Source organism: Dendrobates tinctorius, unplaced genomic scaffold, assembly GCF_039654945.1.
Source record: "Dendrobates tinctorius isolate UK_male_01 unplaced genomic scaffold, ASM3965494v1 ptg000258l, whole genome shotgun sequence".
Taxonomy (NCBI): Eukaryota; Metazoa; Chordata; class Amphibia; order Anura; family Dendrobatidae; genus Dendrobates; species Dendrobates tinctorius.
The window spans coordinates 4,211,237-4,235,139 of record NW_027361925.1 but is presented as its reverse complement, the minus strand read 5'-3'; the positions used below and the strand labels follow the sequence as shown (position 1 = coordinate 4,235,139).

The 23,903-nt window shown below is 43.4% G+C and overlaps 2 protein-coding genes across 3 annotated transcripts in view; both read left to right on the top strand.

Annotated features, from left to right (window-relative positions):
- Window positions 1–14,302, top strand: part of LOC141069330 (uncharacterized) — a 249,740-nt gene extending 235,438 nt beyond the window's left edge. For both annotated transcript variants that reach the window (XM_073558802.1, XM_073558801.1), the window contains one exon: window positions 10,164–14,302. In XM_073558802.1, coding sequence (XP_073414903.1) covers window positions 10,164–10,206 — 43 coding nt within the window. In that variant the 3' untranslated portion in view covers window positions 10,207–14,302. The remainder of the gene's footprint in view (window positions 1–10,163) is intronic.
- Window positions 14,303–18,466: 4,164 nt separating this feature from the next.
- Window positions 18,467–18,882, top strand: LOC141069342 (histone H2A type 1-like). The gene has a single exon (XM_073558817.1). The coding sequence runs from the start codon at window positions 18,467–18,469 to the stop codon at window positions 18,857–18,859; it is 393 nt and encodes a 130-aa protein (XP_073414918.1). The 3' UTR covers window positions 18,860–18,882.
- Window positions 18,883–23,903: the final 5,021 nt, after the last annotated feature.

Here is a 23,903-nt window from a genome sequence, read left to right as displayed (position 1 = left end):
AAAATAAGCTCTGGAGGCAAATTTCAGAGAGATCAGTATCTGGCCCAGAGATCTTAAAAGCTCATTTACATATTAAGATGTGGATTTCCCTGGAATAAGAGATCATGTCACATATTTCAAGGTATCATTTTATTGAGCTTGCTATGCCCATACAGACGGCTTAGGATCCTACTGACGGCTTTCCTTTAAATTCACAAGGCAAATCTTCACAGTTTAAAAAAATATATTCTAAAGAAATGGGTTGAACATCTATAAAAATGTATAGGGATGTACTATATAAAAAGTATACAATAAAAGACCTATCTGTAAATTAATGTACCAAATAATAAAAGGATTAAAAGATTTCAATACTTTATTATAACATAAGTGCTTTTTAAAAAATAACAAAATATATACAATGAAAACAGGGAAGTATTAGCAGAGAAGAAAACAGCCACGTGCTGGATCAAGGACAATATTTCCTTAAGTACAAAAGACACCTAATCAATACTAATGCACCCTCAGCTTTCTGTATCAGGTAGTTTATGTGCTTTTCTAGGTAATTTTGAACCTTTATTTGTAATTTATGCTTTAAAGGTCCATGTGCAATTATTCATTTTATTTGGTATGAGCCTGGTTATTCTACCTTTATACTTCTTGCAACCAGCACTATATGACACCACGAGAACACATTGCAATTGATGATATATATTGTACATACATTTATTAGGTCCTTCAGTTTATTCCATTTTTGCGTTCTTTTGTTCTTTTGCGTTCTTTTGTTCTTTTGCGTTCTTTTGTTCAATTTGTTAATGCATTACTGCCGACTAGTGGTGTCTATTGCACAGAGAGATATTGTTCTCTACACCGTATGTGGCTGCTTTCCTCTATGCTAGTACATCCCTGTATTTTACTTTTTCTTTCTTTTTAAGCAATTACATTATGATAAATTATTGAAATATTTTGATCCTTTTTGATTTGGTGTAAATCAATGAGTGGATAGGTGTCTACTGAATTTTGAATGTATTGTGGTGGTGGAGCTGATGGTCTACTCCCTGACACTCTAAAGGGTTAAGTGTATTTGATGTTCATGTATGTTATAAAAGGGTAAAACTCACTGGGGCTGCAGTTTAGCTTAGGTAGGGTTAACTGTAATGGCCGGCCCAGTTTGGGAAGGGGAACTGAGAGTTAAGGGCCTGTCACACTTAGCGATATCGCTAGCAATATCACTATAACTTGTGACGTTATAGCGATATTGCTAGCGATATCGCTGTGTCTGATACTTACCTACGACCCGCTCCCCCGCTGGTTATCGCTGATCGCGCGAGAACGTCCTGGACTGTTTCTCGTCGTCAGCTTCCTGCGGCGCTTCCTGTGGAGAGACAAGCGACGAGCCGGGCGGGAGGACGTCAGGATCGCCTAGTGTGACAGGTAATTAGCGACCCCCATCCCCAGCGATGTCGCTGGTGAGATCTGCCTGTCTGGCAGCTCACTAGCGACCACTTAGCAATGCATGAGCGATCCTGACCGCGTCATATCACTGGTGCATCGCTAAGTGTGACAGTACCTTAAGTGTCAAGTTAAGGAAGTGACAATCAGTTGGGAGCAGTGACAAGCATCAGGATCAGGTCAGGGGCTGCTAGCGACAGTGCAAGCCTAGATCCTCAGGACAGTGCATTGCCAGAGAACCCCTCTGTGCGAGTCCCCTTTTTGCTAGCCTGGGAACTTCTCGATAGAAGTCGGGGTCTGGGGGCGCATTCTATCTGCAACGCTGCAGGAGAAATTGTGCTCAAACTCTAAGGCTCACGTTAGTGTGTTTAAATGCTCAGAAAACCGGACTCCTTCCCAGAAACTGCGCGTTTTATTTCTGCACATTTTTTGCTCAATTTTTTCACAAAAACCGCACGTTTTTTCCACGCGGTTTCTGGGAACATTAGAAATGGCTAAAAACGCGGAGCAATGCGGAAATTAATGAGCATGCAGTGTCTGATCCGGCTCAAACGCTGCGGAAACGCTTACAAAAACTCAACGTGGGCACACAGCCTAAGAGGCGGAGTTAGATGGAATCCAGATATACTGCTAGAAAAGAAGAAGATTCCCTAGAGCTAGAGAAGATAGTGAAAGGGATGTTCCACCTATACTAAGAACCAGGACTGAAGTTGTGTCTGGTACCTCTGGGAAAGATGACAACCCGTTGGACCTAATCCTCTACACCTGCCTGTAAATACTGCCAGTCAACAAGTAAAAGTTTGCTTGTTTTTATGAACCTTGCGTCTCCTGGATTGATTGATGCGCTGGTTCCAGAAGAGGGATTCCTTGAGTCAGAAGAGGCTTGCGACCCTAAAGTAAATGTGATGCACCCCACACACAGCAGTATGACAGGACTGGGACACGTGTTGTCTGTAGGATGCCAAAGCGAGTTGAAACAGAAGCTCATCCACGACTAGCTTGCTTGGGCATCTTACCTTGTCACCGCACTTGGTACCTTTTAGCTGCATAAGTATATAATAGATTTAGACAGCTAGTATGTGGAAAATTACATATGCCTACAATACGCAAAATGTTAAGGCTAGGTGCCATAACAGTATGAAGTGATGAGAGAGAAGAGAGGTAAATTTAAAACATAAATCTTCATTAAATACATAATATAAAAAATTATTAAAAAGACAGAGCGAAGGAAGGCCTCCAAAATGGGGAGAAAACAGCAAATTAATGGCAAGACACATGCACTGTGAGCTAGTGGGATTGAAAATTATAGCATGCAAAAAAGGGGAGAATCCCAGAAATGAATACTGAAATTGAAGGTTTCAATATTAACTATGTGAAGTCTGATGGGCACCAAAAATGAGACAAGAGTCTCTTTTTGCCCATGCAAAGTAAAAGAGCACAATTGGTAAAAAATTACAATCATTACAATACTTGTTATCAATCCACATCCAGTAATCCAACAATAAGAGAAACCCCTATACAGGCATTGCGTAACTTTAGTTACCTGGTATGGGTGCAGTGATGCTGTGGGACAATGCGGCTATGTGGCTTGCTGCTTCCGACCCTGTGCCCGACGAGCGCCGTAAATAAGCTTCTTCCAGGGGGTTTAGCAGGTGTTAAGGTGAGGGGCTATTTATGTAACAAGGTGCTTTGATAGATGTGATGACTCGAAGCGCCCGAATGTCATTGCGCCCATTGTTGCGCGTGCCGCCGGAGTCCGCCCACCATAACTAATGGGACTTCCGGAATCACGCTCCGTGACACGCAGTGGAACGCACCGCGGTCACGTGGGGAGCACTTCCGGAGGTTGAAGGAGGGTATGGGTCCGGCGCATGCGCTAGGACGGCAGGGAAGAAGGGCAAAAGTTATGTTATGGTAGGTGTCAGGCTATCCAAAACTGACATCCAGTCAGTGTCTGTACCCAGAGAAATCCGTACTGCTCCAGGGGCTTACTGGGGTCCCTAGGGAGAGGAGCATGTCCCAGCATGACTGAGCACTAGCAGGACCTGCACCACGTGACTACCGAGGGAGCAGGAGCAGAGAGAGATGCTAGCCCGAGAATAAAGACTCTACCAGCAGGTATAGCACAAACAGAAATGCCGATGAGCGCTAGATAGGAGAGATGTCAGGGACAGGCTAAGGGTCACAACCATACAGACAGCAGAAGTACCAGGGGCGCAGACAGGAGGATAACCAGAGATGGAACCGAAGTCAGAAACCAGGATAATAGACACACAGTACCGAATCAGCAGGCAAGTGCAAAACGGGGACAGACTGAGTCAGACGCCACAATATCAAATAGAGAAGCAAGCTGGTAGGGCTTGTGGATTGCACCAAATATAAATTATGAAAAGGTACGATCACAACCCGGGGTCCAGCATGCAGAGATGGTATTCTGCTGCTATACAATAACGGACGGTGAGTAGTAAAGTGCTCGCTTGAGACCGGCGGGTAAACACTGAGCTGGTGTGATAGGAGATGGGCTCTGTTACTGCACAGAGTCCGCAGAAACCTATGCCGAGGCCTGTTAGACCTCACAGGCTACGGCTAGAGGAGTGCTAGCGTGAGGTCACAGGACACTGCTTCTGAGACACGAGAAGCATGCCCCTCTAGACCCGCTAGCGCATGGAACTGCTACTGCGGAGCCAGGGAAAGTTCCCTCAGGAACACTGTGCCCTGTTAAACGTCACAGGGTGCAGCAAGCATTAGCTTACCGCTCTGAGCGTGTACTGTGATGCCTGTGTTGACTGGCGCCCACTGGCGCTGATGGATGAGAGAGCTGACTGCACTGCGGCGCTAGGCAGTGCCAGTACTAAGTGTTGACTCTAACCTCTAAACCCTACTACCACGCGTATCATAGGGAAGGGGTTTCTTAATGAGTCATTCACCTGTCTCATACATCCATCATCACACACACCACTATAAACATAAGAACTAATGTCTATCATAGCGCATGGCGGGGCAGCTATGCGAACCTTTTATAGCAGCGTCCTTCTGGGACCCTCCTGATGGTCCAATCCGAGCTGGAGAAGGACCTGAACATGTGACCTCCGATCTTCAATGAGAGATCGTCCCACAGGCATGCTCAGTGGACCAAAAGGAGGACTTAGTCCCTGGAGTTGTACGCTGCTGACCAGCATGCGTTGCTATAGCTGGACCAGAGGTGGCAGAAGTAATCAAACCCACTATGCTGGTGTGAGCAGATCGCCGGGATCGATGAGTCTGCTGAGCAGGCTCCACTGCGGCCGGAGAGGAATGGGAAACCGCCAAAGACAAAGCTCGGGATTCCTTCTGTGCAGCGGCAGGAACCCGACACCTAACACAAGCACACTGCACAAGGCACAAACACACATGGGTCACTAAATCTAAGCCAAGGGCAAAAGTATAGCTGACAGAAATGCCTGGTAAAGAGTGAGTATAAATACCGCTCCAAGATCCAGAAAGAGGCCATATACACTTAACCCTGTGAGTGCAGGGCAAGAACCCTGTCCAAACCATGACAGTAGGCTGGTAAAGATGGGCAGTACTGACTAAAGTATGGGATAAGTGGGAGGTGCAAGGAAAAGACCAAGATTGGGAAAGAAAATACTAAGTGTGAGTGAAGTGAATGGAATGAAGTGTGGGCAAATGCCCAAGGAGGAAAAGAAAAGAGAGGAATTGTGAAGGAAAAGCTGCCAAAAGTTTGTAAAGTTGGGGTAAACCTAAAATCACAGGTGGAAGAAATAAAAAACTTGGACAAATAAGATTAAGATGTCATAGGTCAATAACAATTGGAAGTCAATGTTATTAAATGAATAAATAAAGGGTGTCAGTGTGATAGGGGACACCAAGTGTATAAGGAAGAAAGAATATAAACAAGGGAACTTCTTGCCAATTGTTAGGGGAATGTGAACAAAAAAAATAAAAACAAAATAAATCAGAATCAATAAAGGGTACAAAATGGGGTATGGGGAGAAATTGAAAAAAAAAATGAAAAATGTGGTACAAAGGAGGAGGGGGAGGGAGTATAAAAGTGAGTGTTTATTGTTTTGTTTTTTTGCTATGTATTGAACAACAGCTCGCAGGCAGGATGGCAGAGCATATACAAGGATAGAGGGGGATATACCAGGATGGGGGGAGCATATACAAAGATGGGGACATATAAAATGATAGGGATGAAAGTAAAGAGTTTTTGTAATGAGTGTTCGTGATGCCACTTGTGGTATCTGATCAGAAGCAACTGGCGCTGCAGTGCAGATCTGCTGGGACTGATGGTGTGTGCAGCAGAGTTGGTATAGCTCCCCACAGGCAGAGCTTTGTCCCAGGGCAGAGGAAAGATGTTAAGGAAGAGGGTGATGTAGTATGAAGCAAGGGATGTAGCAGTGCTGAGTAGGTAATGCAGGAAGGCAGAAAACACACAGCTGAATGCAGTTCCAAGGCTTTACTCACAGTTCTGTCTGCAGTACAGATGCCCTCTTGATGCCACTTCCTCCAGGTGAGGGATCCAGCCAACTTCCATGCAGATAGAGAACACTTTTCCAGAACGCCCTGTCAGTATGTGCCTTCTCTGGCTGTCTCACAGTGCTGATTTCCACTTCTCTTCCTTCCCAGCACCTCACAATCAGTGTCCCAGGCCAGCAACTGCGAATCCTGTCAGATAACCTGCCCAATGCATTTTCTTGATCCTATCTGGCCACCTTTCTGGAGAAGATAACTGTGGTAGTTGGCTGTGGCCCCTAAAGTTGCCACCAGCTGTCGGCTTGTTAGCTGAGTCCTGTTGTCCACTCCACTAGGCTAGGGGCCGAGACCCTTCTGCGATCTGGATTTCCCCCACCTGATGTCCGTCAACGTGGAACAAGCCCCACGGGGAGCACTCTCTCCACCCATGCCTCTGGGAATCCCTTTCCCCTTCAGGGTGCTTCCTTCAGTCCGTACCAGCAGTCACTCAGACCAGGGGTCTGCTGCACAATTCTATCTCTTCACTCCTTCCCCTACGGGAAGACTGATTCTAACTTCCCTTCTATTCTCTCACTCTCCCTCTCCAGCTCCACCCTCCTTCTAACACCCTTTCCTAGCCAGAAGGGCTGATGAAGCACATCACCTGCTGCTATAGTGTATTATGGATGCAGTGTTGTGTCAGAGCCAGGTCAGATGCCTTCTTCTTACCTGAAAAGTGTAATACTACACCTCTGGTTGAGGTGCAGTACCTCTGTGGTGACTAAACCCTCAGGGGCACCACAATATACCAGTATGGGGGAGTGTTATGAATGAGTCACCGAGGAGGATGGCAGGAACAGGCTAAGCCACCAGAGAGGTTGGTAACTAAGCAGATTGCAGACCCCTGATCCTATCTGCACAACTAGCAGTAGCCGTGGAGCGTTCCTACGATGCCCTAGATGCTTCATCACAGCCAGAGGACTAACTAAGCCTAAAGACAGAAAGATGCCACGGAGCAGATTCCCAAAGGAATAGACAGCCCACAAACATATATTGTTGGTGAGACAAGATGAAACACAAACACAGGCAGAGAACAGACTGAGCCCAAGCTGTCTAGACAGGACAGGATAGAAAAGATACTGTCTGCAATCATGCACAAAACCCTGAAAAAGTCCAACACTACTGATATACAAAAAACCTGAGATCACACGATCTCATCCCTGCTAGATCAGCACTCTGGTATAAACTGGCAGCAAAGCAAAAAGATACTAACATAACAGGGGACTGAACAAGCTGCAACATATGAAGCAGGACCCAACGTTGCCCCCAGCAGGGAGCATGCTGAACCCTAGCAGCAAAACAGAAAGCAAAAAAAGACACAACCAGATTAGATGCAAAGGATTAGCAAAAGAATCACATAGCTGAACTATGCAGATCAGGCAGGGGACAAAAGAGCTCCAAATGCACACTGAGGCAATCACCAGCAACCTCCAAGAGCAGCCAGCTCAATTATATGCTTCCAGCCAGTAATCCCAGGTTTCCAATTATCATCTTCAGGTGGGGAATCTCCATCCACCTGGCCAGCTCCACTACTCTCAGCAGCCACCAGAGGGAGTTTCGGCTCAGAACTCCGAGCAAGAGAATTCACAACAGTGGAGCATATTCCAGGATGAGGGAGCATATATCAGGATTGGGGAGCATACACCAGGATGGGGACATATACAAGGAAGGGGCAACTTATACAAGGATGGGGGGCATATACCAGGGTGGGGGAGCATATACCAAGATGAGGGAGCATATACCAGGATGGGGACATATACCAGGATGGGGAAGCATATACCAGGATAGGGACATATACAAATATGAGAACCATATACCAGGATGGTAAAGCATATACCAGGATGGGGACATATACAGATATGGGGACCATATGCCAAGAAGGGGGCATATATCAGGATGGAAGGATATATACCAGGATGGAGGATTATATACCTGGATGGGTGAGAATATACCTGAATGGGGGAGCATATATACCAGAATGGGGACATAAACAAAATTGGGAGACCATATGCCAGGATGAGGGACATATACCAGGATGGAGGGACATTTACCAGGAATGTGGTGCATATACCAGGATGATGGGTTATATACCATGATTGGAGAGCATATTCCTTTATATCTGCAGTCTGGTACATTTGATTCTGTCTGTGGCTGCACTATGTTGCCCCTGCCTGCTCTTCTGCCCCACCTGCTCTCTGCTGCCCCTGTCTATTTTCTGCTACTCCGCCTGCACTCTGTAGTAGTTATTTTTTTTCTAAACTAAAACCTCAGTATTCAGGTTAAATGTGTCATGATCCATGCTGGATCAGGACTGATAAAAAGCACAGGTAACCTTTTTTTTCCTAAGCTGTGCTTAAGTTTGGTTTTTGCCCCCGGTGGCCATTAGGATTATTGCACTATGGTGTCGTTTGTTCTAAGTTTGCCCCCAGTGGTGGTGAGCATCATTGCACTCTAGTTTCTTTAGTTAAGTGCACATGATTACTATGCAGGTGTGATTGCTGGCTCTGCTATAAAAGAGTGACAGGTGTTGCAATCAGTGTTGGTGATAGTGTTCATTTCAACTATCCTTGGTGGAGGAAGGAGCTGGAGAGCATTCCTTGCAGCACTGTCTTAGCCCTGGTGTTGAAGAAGTCATAGCTGATTTCCTTGTAGCTCTGACAGAGCTTGGTGGCAGTGATTCAGGAGAGCTGCATGCTGGTGGTAGACTCTGTTGCCAGGAGCAAGTGCAACAGAGTAAAGCTAAGTTGTGTTTCCCTGTTTGTGTTTTTCCTTAGTGTTTATTAGTACAGCGGTGGGGCCAGTGCCTGCGCCACCCAGCTCCCTAGCAAGGGATAGGTGTAGGGTGTGCTAGGGTGACAGGTTCATGATCAGCGCCCGATGCGGAACCGGGCATAGGGAAGTTAGGCGCGTTAGGGACACTGACTCAGGGGAGTGCAGGATGTCTCCACGTCCCCTTTCCCTATCGCAGAGCCCACCGTTGTAACTGTTTCCCTACCCCTTGTCTTGTTGTTTTAGTTACCGGCCTGCGAGCCGTGTCACACAGGACAGTATCACGTGCCGCAAACTGTTGTTCTAGTTACCGGCCTGCTGGTTGCGTCACACAGGACGGGTCCACGTGACAAAATAGCTGTGGTGGCACTTTTGTGATAAATAAGTGGATTTTGGGTTGCAGTTTGGGCACTCAGTCTCTAAAAGGTTCGCCATCACTGTTCTAATACATTACTTCAATAAAATGGCCCCAGAGTCAGAGCGAATTCATAGACACAATGTCATCAAAAAATGGAGTGCAATTAAAAATGTACCAATAAAGATGCTCACCACATGGGCATAGAATGGGATCAATAGTTAGTATTATATAAGGGTCCAATGCTCAGTTCTTTGCCATAGAGAATGATGATACTCTACAAGGAGTTGGATAAAATGGGGCAGTGTCAGGATCCTGTCAGCGCCAGCGAACCGCCACGGCTGAGGAGGGTGACTTACCCACACTACGGGAGGGCCCGGGGTCCGATACTGCAGTGAAAGTTCAAGCAGACAGGACCTGCGACACTGAAAGTAGTAAGGAGTACAAGGACCTACGATCATGTGACTGCAGGGGGCGGGGCTTAGCGTCCTACTGCTGCAGATGATGTAATATACTTACTGCAGGGATACTGTAGTAGAGGAGAGGGAAACGCAGGTCAGACAAGCAGAGGTCATACACGGAGAGGGTGGCGCGGTAACAGAGGGACAAGCAGAGAATAGTCAAGTCACAGGCAAAGAGTCATACACAGAGTACAAGAGGGACAGGCAGAACTCGTAACAGGGATGGAACCGGATCAAAACCAAACAAGCAACAAGTTAACAGGCACAAGGCACACGTACGCAAGAGGTCAACTAACTCAGCCGAGGGCAGGAGTATAAATGACACCGGACCTAGGTCGATTGGCCACTAAATAGCCGCCCTCTGCCAGAGAGAGGCAGAAACAATTAACCCCTGTCTGACCAGGACGGGCCAAAGACAAAACCCCATCCTGGATCATGACAGGCAGATAATGGATATAAAAGTTCACAAATTCTGGAAAACATGTCATGGTGTGGTATCTTGTTCATTTTCTGTGGTGGAACGAAAGAGAGGGACATAAGGAACTGGTGAGGGGTGGAGGGTGAATCAAAAACAGAAGAGAACAGCATAAGAGAACATGTTAGAAAAAGAGTCTCATTTTCTTTCTCTTCTCTAGATCGCCACATCCGTATGCAATCACATCTATGCCAAGTCGATGAGATGTCGCATATTGAGAGCCACGCAAGGAGTCAACAGATACCCTTAAAATAAGTGTACTCACTCCAATGACTTACCAGACTATTAAATTAATTTGTACTTCATGGCATTTCAAGTTTCCACTTTATCATGTTAGACACACTTCATTGTGACCAAACATCATTACACTTTTTGTGATGTTTGATGTTGTAATGTTCAGTATTGCACTTAACGCACTAGGTCTTTTGGTTTGTTTTACAGTTACTGACTTGTACACTAATATATTGATTGTAATTCTTTTATTTTAACTTGTGTAATGAAGTTACTATGCTGCAAAATGACAATAAAGAAGATATTACAGCTACTATTTAGTTATTATGTGAAGTCAAATATGTTAATGCATCAAGCATACTATAATAAGAAATATGTTGCCAGTTATAGATAATCTGGCACCCACAGAATATACCAAGAGCATGTCGGGAGCTAGCCTGGGGTTCCAGCATACATAGCTTTATATAGAGCTCACATCGAGATTGAATTATGTTTTAACTTCTTAAAAGAGTCATTCCCTTTGGACTATCTTTTATTAATAGAAGGGACCACCAAATATAAGTTGATAATAACATGTTTATGCAAGGAAGATCTCCCAGCTCTCACATGTATCGTAAATCTTATTTTTTTACTCAGAATCTTAAAGTTTCCGATTCTCCCAAGCTTTACATAGCAGGGAAGTAATACAAACACAGTCACAACATGGAGAAAAGAGGGCACTTGGCACTCCCATCCTGATAAAATGGTAATGTTTATTAATTCAAATAAACCATAAAAGAAACCTGATGCATTTCTGGCACAGAAAAGCGCCCTTAGTCATAGGATAGTGAACAGAAAATAAACATGGACTTATATAGGGAACATTGACCAATCCTGGAAACTAAGTGATTAATTATAAATGTAAACAGGTGAGACTGAAACATACGGCCGTAAGATCCAATATGCTTCTCTGAGAGCAAGTTCTCTTTTCCAATTACTGCCACATTTGGTACATGACACCCTTTCCACCCCAAAAAAGCAAAATGGGACAAATCACTGTTGTGAAGAGACAAAATGTTTGCAAGCCCCAGAATATGCATTGTTTTTGTTGTTAATGTTACTGTAGATATGTGCTCTGCAATAATTCTCAGTTTCACTTTCCTGATGCTTTGTCCTACATAATAAACTTTACATGTCACGCAAGTAATACAATAGACAATGTATTTAGTGCCACAATTTATGAAAGAACCGATGGTGTATGGAAAATTGGGAGGAATGGTGAATGGTTGTGTTATCGAGGGCATACCGACATACATTACACTTGGACCCAGCACATTTATAAAGCCCTTGACAGTTAACCAGTTTGAAGGAGAAAGATAATATGAACATGCTGGGATATAATGTTACCCAAAGTAAGACCTCTTGTGGCTACAACTCTGCAACCATTAGTTAAAATAGATAGTAATGTGTTATCCTGGTTCATAATGGGCAAATATTTGAGTACAATCATCCTAATATCATGAAATTATGGGGTGAAGGCTGTAGAAAATGTGACTGGATTGGTAGCTACACTCAGTAGATGACTTCTTGGATAGTATTGACACCCTGGAATATCGTGACACTTTGGTGAAAGCCTGTTTAACAATAGAATGGCTATAACCCGAGTAAATGACTAAAATGAATGATTATAAAGGGACAGTGTATGCACTGTACATATTCAAATGGTGTTTGATGGCAATAAGGGCCAAAGGATGGGGTATGGTAGAGTAGTGGTTAATGATGTCACTGGTTACAAAAGACAAATTTTCATGCCATTCAAAAGTGGCAAAAGTTGGAAGAACTGTAGTAGTGTCTGTAAGATAACCCGAGGTCCTACCAATTAAGGGCTGAAGGTGTTCATCAAGCCACTAGCTTAAATTCTCATTAAGACCACCTATACCCAAAATTATGGGGCATAGAGTGGGAGGAAAAATGCCTTTATGAGTTTTGGGGAGCCCATGGAAAATAGGAAGTATCAGGTGGTCTAGTAATAACCCGCTATTGAGCTTGGATGTAATGACACCAAGATGTATACTTTCTTTTAATAGATTGGATAAAATACATTTAAAAGTGAGTGTATGGACAGCTACCAAGGATTTATAAGTGGAAGGGTCAACAAGAATGTTATTGACTGAATGTATGTAAAGTGAGATGTCAAGGACAATGACACAACCACCTTTATCCAACGATTTAGATTAGCTTGCAAATACAGCTTGATATTCCACCCTACTGGTATTGCTATACATTTTAGACAAAACAGTACTTTGGTGCAATTTTTTTAGATCATGCTCCACTAGAGATTGAAATAAGTCCAGACAAGCTACCCTAGACTGTAGGGTATAATAGGTGGAATTGTTTGGAATGACCCTAATGTCCTTATCATTAATTTAGGATTAACAACTGAGAGGATCCTGAAGGGACTGCAATGTTAGAAAAGCCACATGTTCTTTTGAAGTAAAATTGGAGATTTTAAGGGGCTCTGGTATTGAACTGCGTGCAGATGTGGTTGTTTGGTCGTCCTGGAAAAAATTATTTTTCACCGTGATGAGCCAAGTGAACATATTAACGTCTCTGATAGTTTGAAATAAGTTGAAGTTGGTACTGGAGACACAATTGAGACCCTTAGCCAGAACTTTAATTTGGGTAGATGAGAGTATGGTCGGTGTAAGGATCAAGACATTGGTAATGCCATCTTCTTGTGATGTCACTTCATTTTCCTATTCATAGTCTGCCATAGGTCTTATCAATATCTGATTTAAGAGTTTGTAACCTTGCTTCCTTGCATGTTATGATTAGCTCCATGAGTTTAAAAAGGAGCAAAGAGACAAAATGGAGTTCTATTTGGACAAATATTCATCTGAGAAAATGTAAGTAGGCATTTTTTTAAGGTGCAAGCCATGGGGGATCATCTCCTTCTCTAGATACTTTTTGGGGGTGTTGTGATCCCACCATGAGCTTCTCTAAAGCAGAGTTCCCATAGACTAATATGGGTGCGAGTGAGCTGAGACTCGGAAGAGCCTCGGTGCCAATTGCAGCGTGCTGCAATTGTTCTCGCATGCCGATGAAAGCAGGAAAGATGAATGCAGCACGTTATCAGCAAATACTGGAGGCAAATTTGCACTCATCAGCCCGGAGCTGCGCATGGGACGTACTTGAATGTTCCAACATGACAACGATCCAAAACATAAGGCCAAGTCGACCTGTCATTGGCTACAGCAGAACAAAGTGAAGGTTCTGGAGTGGCCATCTCAGTCTCCTGACCTCAATATCATTGAACCACTCTGGGGAGATATCATGCGCGCAGCTAGACAGCCCAGGAATTTACAGGAACTAGCGGCTTTTTGCCAATAAGAGTGGGCAGCTTTACCATCTGAGAAAATAAAGAACCTCATCCACAACTACCGCAAAAGACTTCGAGCTGTCATTGATGTTAGAGGGGGCAATACTTGGTATTAAGAAATGGGCTATGTAAACTTTTGATCAGGGTCATTTGGATGTTTTGGGTTGTCATTATGATTTAAAAAGAGAAAACACTGTAGTTTGACAATAAATGGCTTCACCAAACCACTAACCATGAGTGGAGAAAAAGTTGTGGTGTTATCATTCAAAAATTTTGCTGGGGTATGTAAACTTTTGAGCACAACTGTATGTCCATGTTTATTTTCTGTTCACTATCCTGTGACTACGGGGATTTTACTGTGCCAGAAATGAGTCAAGTTTTCTTTTATATTTTATAGGGTGGCACGGTGGCTTAGTGGATAGCCCTGCAGCCTTGAAGCGCTGGAGTCCTGGGTTCAAATCCCACCCATGACAACATCTGCAAAGAGTTTGTATGTTCTCCCTGTGTTTGTGTGGGTTTCCTCTGGGTACTCTGGTCTCCTCCCACATTCCAAAACACATACTGATAGGGAATTTAGATTGTGAGCCCCATCGGGGACAGTGATGATAATGTGTGTAAAGTGCTGCGGAATATGTTAGCGCTATATAAAGATATTTATTATTATTATATTTTTTTAATTTGAATTAATAAATGTTACCATTTTATCAGGATGGATGTGTCAAGGAAATCTTTCCCTCTTTTCTCCACGTGGCTAGATTTGCACCCTCCGTGATTATCAAACCACCCTGCTAATCTCCTGGCTACGTCTGCAGCTCCAGACACTCTGCCTCCTACAATCTCAACATATAATGGATTTCCTGGAAGTGACATCAGAGAATCATCAGTGATAATTAAACAACATCTGATCGACTCGTAATATAGCACAAAATTACACAGTGTTAAATACAGAAAAAGTTATATACAGGGTATACATACACGGATAATCCTACACACCTATACAAGAAGATTATATTATTGAATAATAAACAAAAATATCCCCTATTGATTCTAGGACCTAGAATCCAGGAAATTTATCTTCATATTTTCAAACAAGATGAGATATATGATGTAATAGTCAAAAAAAGAAACCTATCAAAGGGAAAATAATTCTAATTAAATAATATCATTCTAGATTATATTATTAGATTACTTCAGGATCCTAATATAATGGTCTTGTCATGGTTTGAACAGGGTTCTTGCCCTGCACTCACAGGGTTAAGTGTTCGTGGCCTCTTTCTGGATCTGGGAGGGGTATTTATACTCACTCTTTACCAGGGTTCTCTGTCAGCTATACTGTTGTTCTGGTGTGTCTGACCCCTGGTGTGCGTGTATTCTGCGTTGCTTGTTTGATTCCCGTGTATGACCCGGCCTGTTCCCTCACTCTGTACTCCGTCTCTCGCTTTGGTACTACTGTCTTCTCCGGTTCTGACCTCCTGGCTTGGCTATCGTTACTCCATTACAGTTTGTCCCTATTGTACTGTCTATTGCCCGTTCTGGTTTTCTGACCTATTGCTACGTCCTGACTATCCTTTCTGTCTAAACCCCGTGGTACTGTATTGCTATCTGGTGCTTTGACCCTGGCTTCGTCTGGTTTCTGTCTCTGTCTATGCCCCTTGGTAACATTGCCCCGTAGTTACCTTTCTAGGAGTTTCCCTGCAGCTCCTAGATCTGTGGAGCTTAGGCCACGCCCCCAGCAGTCATGTGCTTCAGGTCCTGATACTCTGAAGCACGCATCGTCACTGCTGCTGCCCTGCCCCACAGGTATCTGTGAGTACTGTCTTTGTACTCAGGACACCCGCACTGGCACAGTGAGCAAGTGCAGTGCGGTGTTCCTGACAGGTCTGTTTCCTATTGAACATATATAAAATAATGTCCGGAATGTTATTTATTTTGTTTTAATCTCTTTACTACCAAGGGTGGTTTGCACCTTAACTCCCAGGCCAATTTTTACAATTCTGACCACTGTCCCTTTATGAGGTAATAACTCAGGAACGCTTCAACGGATCTAGGCGATTCTGAGAAAGTTTTCTTGTGACATATTTTACTTCACTTTAGTGGTAAAATTTCTTCACTATAACTTGCGTTTATTTATGAAAAAAACGGAAATATGGTGAAAATTTTGAATTTTTATGCCCTTAAACCAGAGAGTTATGTGACACAAAATAGTTAATAAATAACATTTCCCACATGTTTACTTTACATCATCACAATTTTGGAAACAATTTTTTTTTTTTGTTAGGAAGTTACAACACCATTTTATTTTTAGGGACCACATCACATTTGAAGTCACTTTGAGGGGTCTATATGATAGAAAATACCCAAAAGTGACACCATTCTAAAAACTGCACCCCTTAAGGTGCTCAAAACCACATTCAAGAAGTTTATTAGCTCTTCAGGAGCTTCACAGGAATTTTTTGAATGCTTAAAATAAATGAACATTTAACTTTTTTTCACAAAAAAAATTACTTCAGGTTCAATTTTTTATTTTACCAAGGGTAACAGGAGAAATTAGACTGGAAAATGTATTGTGCAATTTGTCCTGAGTACGCTGATACCTGATATGTGGGGGGGAACCACTGTTTGGGCGCATGGCAGAGCTCAGAATGGAAGGAGCGCCGTTTGACTTTTTCAATGCAAAATTGGCTGGAATTCAGATCCGATGCCATGTCACATTTGGAGAGCTCCTGATGTGCCTAAACAGTGGAAACCCCCCACAAGTGACCCCATTTTGGAAACTAGACCCCCCAAGGAACTTGTCTAGATATGTGGTGAGCACTTTGAACCCCAAGGGCTTCACAGAAGTTTACATTATAACATATACCCTCAATTTTTATTTTCCCAAGGGTAAAAGGACCCCAAAAGTTATTGCACAATTTGTCCTGAGTAGAGTTGAGCGATACCGTCTGATACTTCAAAATATCGGATCGGAATGGATCGGCCGATCTTTAAAAAAAGTATCGGTATCGCCGATGCCGATATCGGAAGTCCCATTCAAGTCTATGAGACTTCCGGTATCGGAATTGGAAAAACCCTTTCCTGCCCTTGTACAGCCTCTCGGGGGTCTGTACGGGCCTGCCGGGGGTCTCTGCCGGCCTGCCGGGGGTCTGTGCCGGCCTGCCGGTGGGCTGTGCGGACTGCCCGGGGTCTGTGCACCCTGTGGGGGTCTGTACCGGCCTGCCGGGGGGCTGTGCCGGCCTGCCGGGGGGCTGTGCTGATGTCCGGGGGTCTGTGCAGGCATCGTCCGATGGGACTACAAGTCCCATCGGGCGATGCCTGCTACCATGTCAGTGATTGACACATTAGCCAATGATGGGACAGTAGTAGTCCCATCATCCGGCTAATGTGTTAAATGTAAAAAAAAAAAATACTACATACATACTACATGCATGCTACATACATACTACATGCTACATACATAGTACATATATACTACATATATACTACATGCATGCTACATACATGCTACATACATACTACATGCATGCTACATACATGCTACATGCTACATGCATGCTACATACATGCTACATACATACTACATACATACTACATGCTACATACATACTACATACATACTACATATATGCATCATACATGCTACATACTACATACTACATATATGCATCATACATACTACATGCTACATACATACTACATACATACTACATATATACTACATGCATGCTACATCAAATCAAATCAAATTTATTATTATCGCCAAGTACATATTACATATATACAAGGAATTCTTTGTGGCAAAGAGGCAACGTAATATATAACAACAGATACAACAAGTAACATCTAACAAGACAGATACAGTATATAGTCTACACATGACGATTTAATTGTTGAACAGAGAGTGGATAGAAGCTGTTCATATGGCGGTTGGTACTGCATTTGGGGACTCTGAAGCGACGTCCTGAAGGGAGTAGTTGGAATGAGGAGTGTCCCGGGTGAGAGGGATCGGATGAGATTTTCAATGCGTGGGATCGAATACTCTTATCATAAAGATCCTGGATTTTAGGCAGGGGGGAGCCTATAATTCTCTCTGCTGTTCTGAAAGTCCTTTGTAAGCGGAGTTTGTCATGCGCAGTGGCTCCCCCATACCAGACTATCAGAGAGGAACAAATCACAGATCTGATGACAGCATTAAAGAATAAGATCAGCAGATTCTTAGACAAACCATATCTTTTCAGCTGACGCAGGAAGAACATCCTTTGTTGTGCTTTTCTTATAACAGCATCCACGTTTTTCCCCCATTTAAGATCATGAGAGATGATAACACCAAGGAATTTGGTCTCTGTGACCCTAAGAACCACTTCGTCATGGATGTAGATTGGAAGTATCTCATGTTGATCTTTCCTAAAATCCACAACCATCTCAGCAGTTTTTTTAGTGTTGAGTACAAGATTATTGGCTTTACACCAGTCACATATTCTTTCCACCTCACTCCGATACAAGTCTTCAGCATTTCCCCTGATGAGACCAATCAGTGTCATATCATCGGCAAATTTCAAGATTTTTACTGAGTCTGCTGAAGAGATGCAATCATTCGTATAGAGAGAAAACAGTAACGGGGACAAAACACACCCCTGAGGTGCCCCGATGTTTGTGACCAAGGTGTCCGAAGTGAATGGTCCAACTTTTACACTCTGTATCCTGGCTGTCAGGAAGTTATAAATCCACAAGCATAAGTTGAGAGGGACTCCAAGAGCTACCATTTTCTTATGAAGTAAATTCGGATCAATGGTATTGAACGCTGAGCTAAAGCTGGGTGATATATATCACCCAGATTTTTTTTTTTCTGTTTCTTCTTCTTATCAGCGATCACCACCATGTCTGGACGCGGCAAACAAGGAGGGAAGGTCCGTGCTAAAGCCAAGACCCGCTCATCCCGGGCAGGACTGCAGTTCCCGGTTGGCCGTGTGCACAGGCTTCTCCGCAAGGGCAACTACGCCGAGAGGGTGGGCGCCGGCGCTCCGGTCTATCTGGCCGCTGTGCTGGAGTATCTGACCGCTGAGATCCTGGAATTGGCAGGTAATGCCGCCCGAGACAACAAGAAGACCCGCATCATCCCCCGACACCTGCAGCTGGCCGTGCGCAATGACGAGGAGCTGAACAGGCTGCTGGGTGGGGTGACCATCGCCCAGGGGGGCGTCCTGCCCAACATCCAGGCCGTGCTGCTGCCCAAGAAGACCGAGAGCAGCAAGTCCGGCAAGAGCAAGTGAGCGCTGCCGCCGATCCCACCTACACAACCAATACATACATACTGCATGCATGCTACATACATACTACATGCATGCTACATACATACTACATGCTACATACATACTACATACATACTACATGCATGCTACATACTACATGCTACATACATACCACATATATACTACATACATACTACATACATGCTACATACATACTACATGCATGCTACATACATACTACATGCTACATACATACCACATATATACTACATACATACTACATGCATGCTACATACATACTACATGCTACATACATACCACATATATACTACATACATACTACATGCATGCTACATACATACTACATGCTACATACATACTACATATATACTACATGCATGCTACATACATACTACATGCTACATGCATGCTACATACATACTACATGCTACATACATACTACATACATACTACATGCATGCTACATACATACTACATGCTACATACATACCACATATATACTACATGCATGCTACATACATGCTACATGCTACATACATACTACATACATACTACATGCATGCTACATACATACTACATGCTACATACATACCACATATATACTACATACATACTACATACATGCTACATACATACTACATGCATGCTACATACAATACATACATAGACATACAGTACATATAACATAGAGTAACATACTTACCAATACTTGTCACATTGTTCCCCGAAGCCATTGTCGTCTACGGAATAAATATTAACATAACAAACCACAAAAATACTCACCCATGATCTGAAGCAGTCCACGAGTGTGTCCCACGACGATCTTGGGTAGAGAACTGCAGCATCAGCTGATGCTGCCGCTCTCTACGGGCTGCAGGAATCCAATGACGGAAGGTAGGTATCCTTCCGCACTGTATTCCTCCGCCACTTAAAAAAAAAAAATCCCTAGTCTCACTTTATGAGACTAGGGACTTTTTTTTTTTAAGTGGCGGAGGAATACAGTGCGGAAGGATACCTACCTTCCGTCACATTGGAAATTCCCACACAGCTTTTACCATAAAGTGAGACTAGGGACTTTTTTTTTTTAAGTGGCGGAGGAATACAGTGCGGAAGGATACCTACCTTCCGTCATTGGATTCCTGCAGCCCGTAGAGAGCGGCAGCATCAGCTGATGCTGCAGTTCTCTACCCAAGATCGTCGTGGGACACACTCGTGGACTGCTTCGGATCATGGGTGAGTATTTTTGTGGTTTGTTATGTTAATATTTATTCCGTAGACGACAATGGCTTCGGGGAACAATGTGACAAGTATTGGTAAGTATGTTACTCTATGTTATATGTACTGTATGTCTATGTATGTATTGTATGTAGCATGCATGTAGTATGTATGTAGCATGTATGTAGTATGTATGTAGTATATATGTGGTATGTATGTAGCATGTAGTATGTATGTAGCATGCATGTAGTATGTATGTAGTATGTATGTAGCATGTAGCATGTATGTAGCATGCATGTAGTATATATGTGGTATGTATGTAGCATGTAGTATGTATGTAGCATGCATCTAGTATGTATGTAGTATGTATGTAGCATGTAGTATGTATGTAGCATGTAGCATGTAGTATGTATGTAGCATGCATGTAGTATATATGTAGTATGTATGTAGCATGTAGTATGTATGTAGCATGCATGTAGTATGTATGTAGTATGTATGTAGCATGCATGTAGCATGCATGTAGCATGTAGTATGTATGTAGCATGCATGTAGTATATATGTAGTATGTATGTAGCATGTAGTATGTATGTAGTATGTATGTAGTATGTATGTAGCATGCATGTAGCATGCATGTAGCATGTAGTATGTATGTAGCATGCATGTAGTATGTATGTAGCATGTATGTAGTATGTATGTAGCATGTAGTATGTATGTAGCATGCATGTAGTATATATGTAGTATGTATGTAGCATGTAGTATGTATGTAGCATGCATGTAGTATATATGTAGTATGTATGTAGCATGTAGTATGTATGTAGCATGCATGTAGTATATATGTGGTATGTATGTAGCATGTAGTATGTATGTAGCATGCATGTAGTATGTATGTAGTATATTTTTTTTTTTTTTTTTTTTTTTTTAAACATTTAACACATTAGCCGGATGATGGGACTACTACTGTCCCATCATTGGCTAATGTGTCAATCACTGTCATGGTAGCAGGCATCGCCCGATGGGACTTGTAGTCCCATCGGACGTTGCCTGCACAGACCCCCGGACATCAGCACAGCCCCCCGGCAGGCCGGCACAGCCCCCCGGCAGGCCGGTACAGACCCCCACAGGGTGCACAGCCCCCCGGCAGGCCGGCACAGCCCCCCGGCAGGCCGGTACAGACCCCGGGCAGTCCACACAGCCCCCCGGCAGGCCGGCACAGCCCCCCGGCAGGCCGGTACAGACCCCCACAGGGTGCACAGACCACCGGCAGGCCGGCACAGCCCCCCGGCAGGCCGGTACAGACCCTGAGCAGTCCATACAGCCCCCCGGCAGGCCGGCAGAGACCCCCGGAAGGCCCGAAATGACGGCGCATCATGATGCGCACACACAGCGCATCATGATGACGTCATTTCGGCTGTCAATCAACTTTGAACTTCCGATTCCGATGCCCATGCCCGATATTGAAAAAATATCGGATGTCGGTATCGGAATTCCGATACAGCAAGTATCGGCCAATACCCGATACTTGCGGTATCGGAATGCTCAACACTAGTCCTGAGTATGCTGATACCCCATATGTGGGGGTAAACCACTATTTGGGCGCATGGCAGAGCTCGGAAGGGAAGCAGCGCCATTTGACTTTATTGGCTGGAATTGAGATTGGACGCCATGTCGTGATTGGAAAGCCCCTGATGTGCCAAAACAGTGGAAACCCCCCAATTCTAACTCCAACCAAACCCCAACACACCCCTAACCCTAACCCTAGCCCTAACCCTAATGGGAAAATGGAAATAAATACATTTTTTTATTTTATTATTTTTCCCTAACTAAGGGGGTGATAAAGGGGGGTTTGATTTACTATTTATGGCGGGTTTTTATGTTTGGCAGCTGTCACACACTAAAGACGCTTTTTATTGTAAAAATAGTTTATGCATCACCACATTTTGAGAGCTATAATTTTTCCATATTTTGACCCACCGAGTCATGTGAGGTCTTATTTTTTTGCAGGACGAGTTGACGTTTTTATTGGTACCATTTTCGGGCATGTGACATTTTTTGATCGCTTTTTATTCCGATTTTTGGGATGCAGAATGAACAAAAACCAGCATTTCATGAATTTCTTTTGGGGGGTGCGTTTGCAGCGCTCCCCGTCCGGTAAAATTGATAAAGCAGTTTTATTCTTCAGGTCAGTACAATTACATCGATATCTCATTTAAGTAGTTTTTTTATGTTTTGGCGCTTTTATGCAATGAAAACAATTTTATATAAAAAAATTATTTTTGCATCGCTTTATTCTGCGAGCTATAACTTTTTTATTTTTCTGCTGATGATGCTGTGTGGTGGCTTGTTTTTTGCAGGACAAGATGACATTTTCAGCGGTACCATGGTTATTCATATCCGCCTTTTTGATCGCGCGTTATTGCACTTTTTGTTCGGCAGTATGATGATAAAGCTTTATTTTTTGCTTCGTTTTTTATTTTTATTTTTAAGGGGTTCAATAAAGGGTTTAACTAGTGGGACAGTTTTATAGGACGGGTCGTTACGGACGCGGCGATACCAAATATGTGTACTTTTATTGTTTTTTTTTATTATTTTCAAAAAATGAATTTATTAGGGAATTTTTTTTTTTTAATTTATTTAGCGATTTTTTTTTATAAATAATTTTGACACTTTTTTTAACTTTATTACAATATCCCAGGGGGGACATCACTGTCATGTGACAGATCGCTGATCTGTAACATCACAGATCGCTGTGACAGATCAGCGATCTGTCACAGGCAGTGCTGCAGGCTTCCTCATGCTTTGCAGGCATGAGGAAGCCGGCTCCCTGCAGGCCCCCGAAGGTCCCCGCCGCCATTTTGGATTTGGGGACCTGCAGGGAAGGAGACCTCCGCAGCAGCGTTGCACATTGCGCTGCTGCGGGGGTCGCAGGGAAGCACGGAGGGAGCCCCCTCCCAATGCTTCCCTAAACCCCCGGTACACTGCGAACGTGTTTGATCGCAGTGTGCCATGGGTTAACATGTCGGGGGCGGTCCATGACTGCCCCTGACAAATAGTACCGGGTGTCAGCTGTGATAATCAGCTGACACCCGGCCGCGATCAGCTGCGCTCCCCTCAAGAGCGCAGCTGATCACACTAGATGTACTATTCTGTCCTTGGGACTTAGGTCCCAGGTCACATGGACGGAATAGTGTGTCTAATGTAGGAAATGGGTTAATAATTATTTTTATTGCATTATTTCTTTTATTTCTAATTTTTTCATTTTCATTATTAATTTATTTTTTTTATTTCCTATTACCGTACTTTATTTATTTTTTGCATATATAACTACAGGAGAATAACCCATGCGAATAATACTTAATCTCTGTAGCATATAGGTCAAACATAGATATACATAAATCCCTCATATTCAATTACCTTATACAGTATAAATAACTAAAAATGATATAATTCTTCATCTCAATTGTATTTGCTCTTTTGTAGAGATGAGTGAACCTTTCAAAGTTCAGTTCGGTTCTTCCGTTCTATTAGCTGAACATGTAGACGTTCGCTGAAAGGTTTGACGAACGTACTTGAACGCCATTAGATTCGAAAAGAGGCCAAAGCAAACACAGAACACCTTAAGGGGTGACAAAAAAAACTTTCCAAACAGCTAAAATTAGGAGCAGACACCATGAAAAGTGGCATCAATTGACCCACAGTAGAAATTTTCAAATGGCACAGCAGCACATTTATGAGGTATCAGGGTCTGGCCCAGAATTTCCAGCTTGGAATTGAAGTTTCAGTGAGGACCTGGTGATTACAGGAGCGGTGTAAGCCTTCTTAGTTGGGAGCC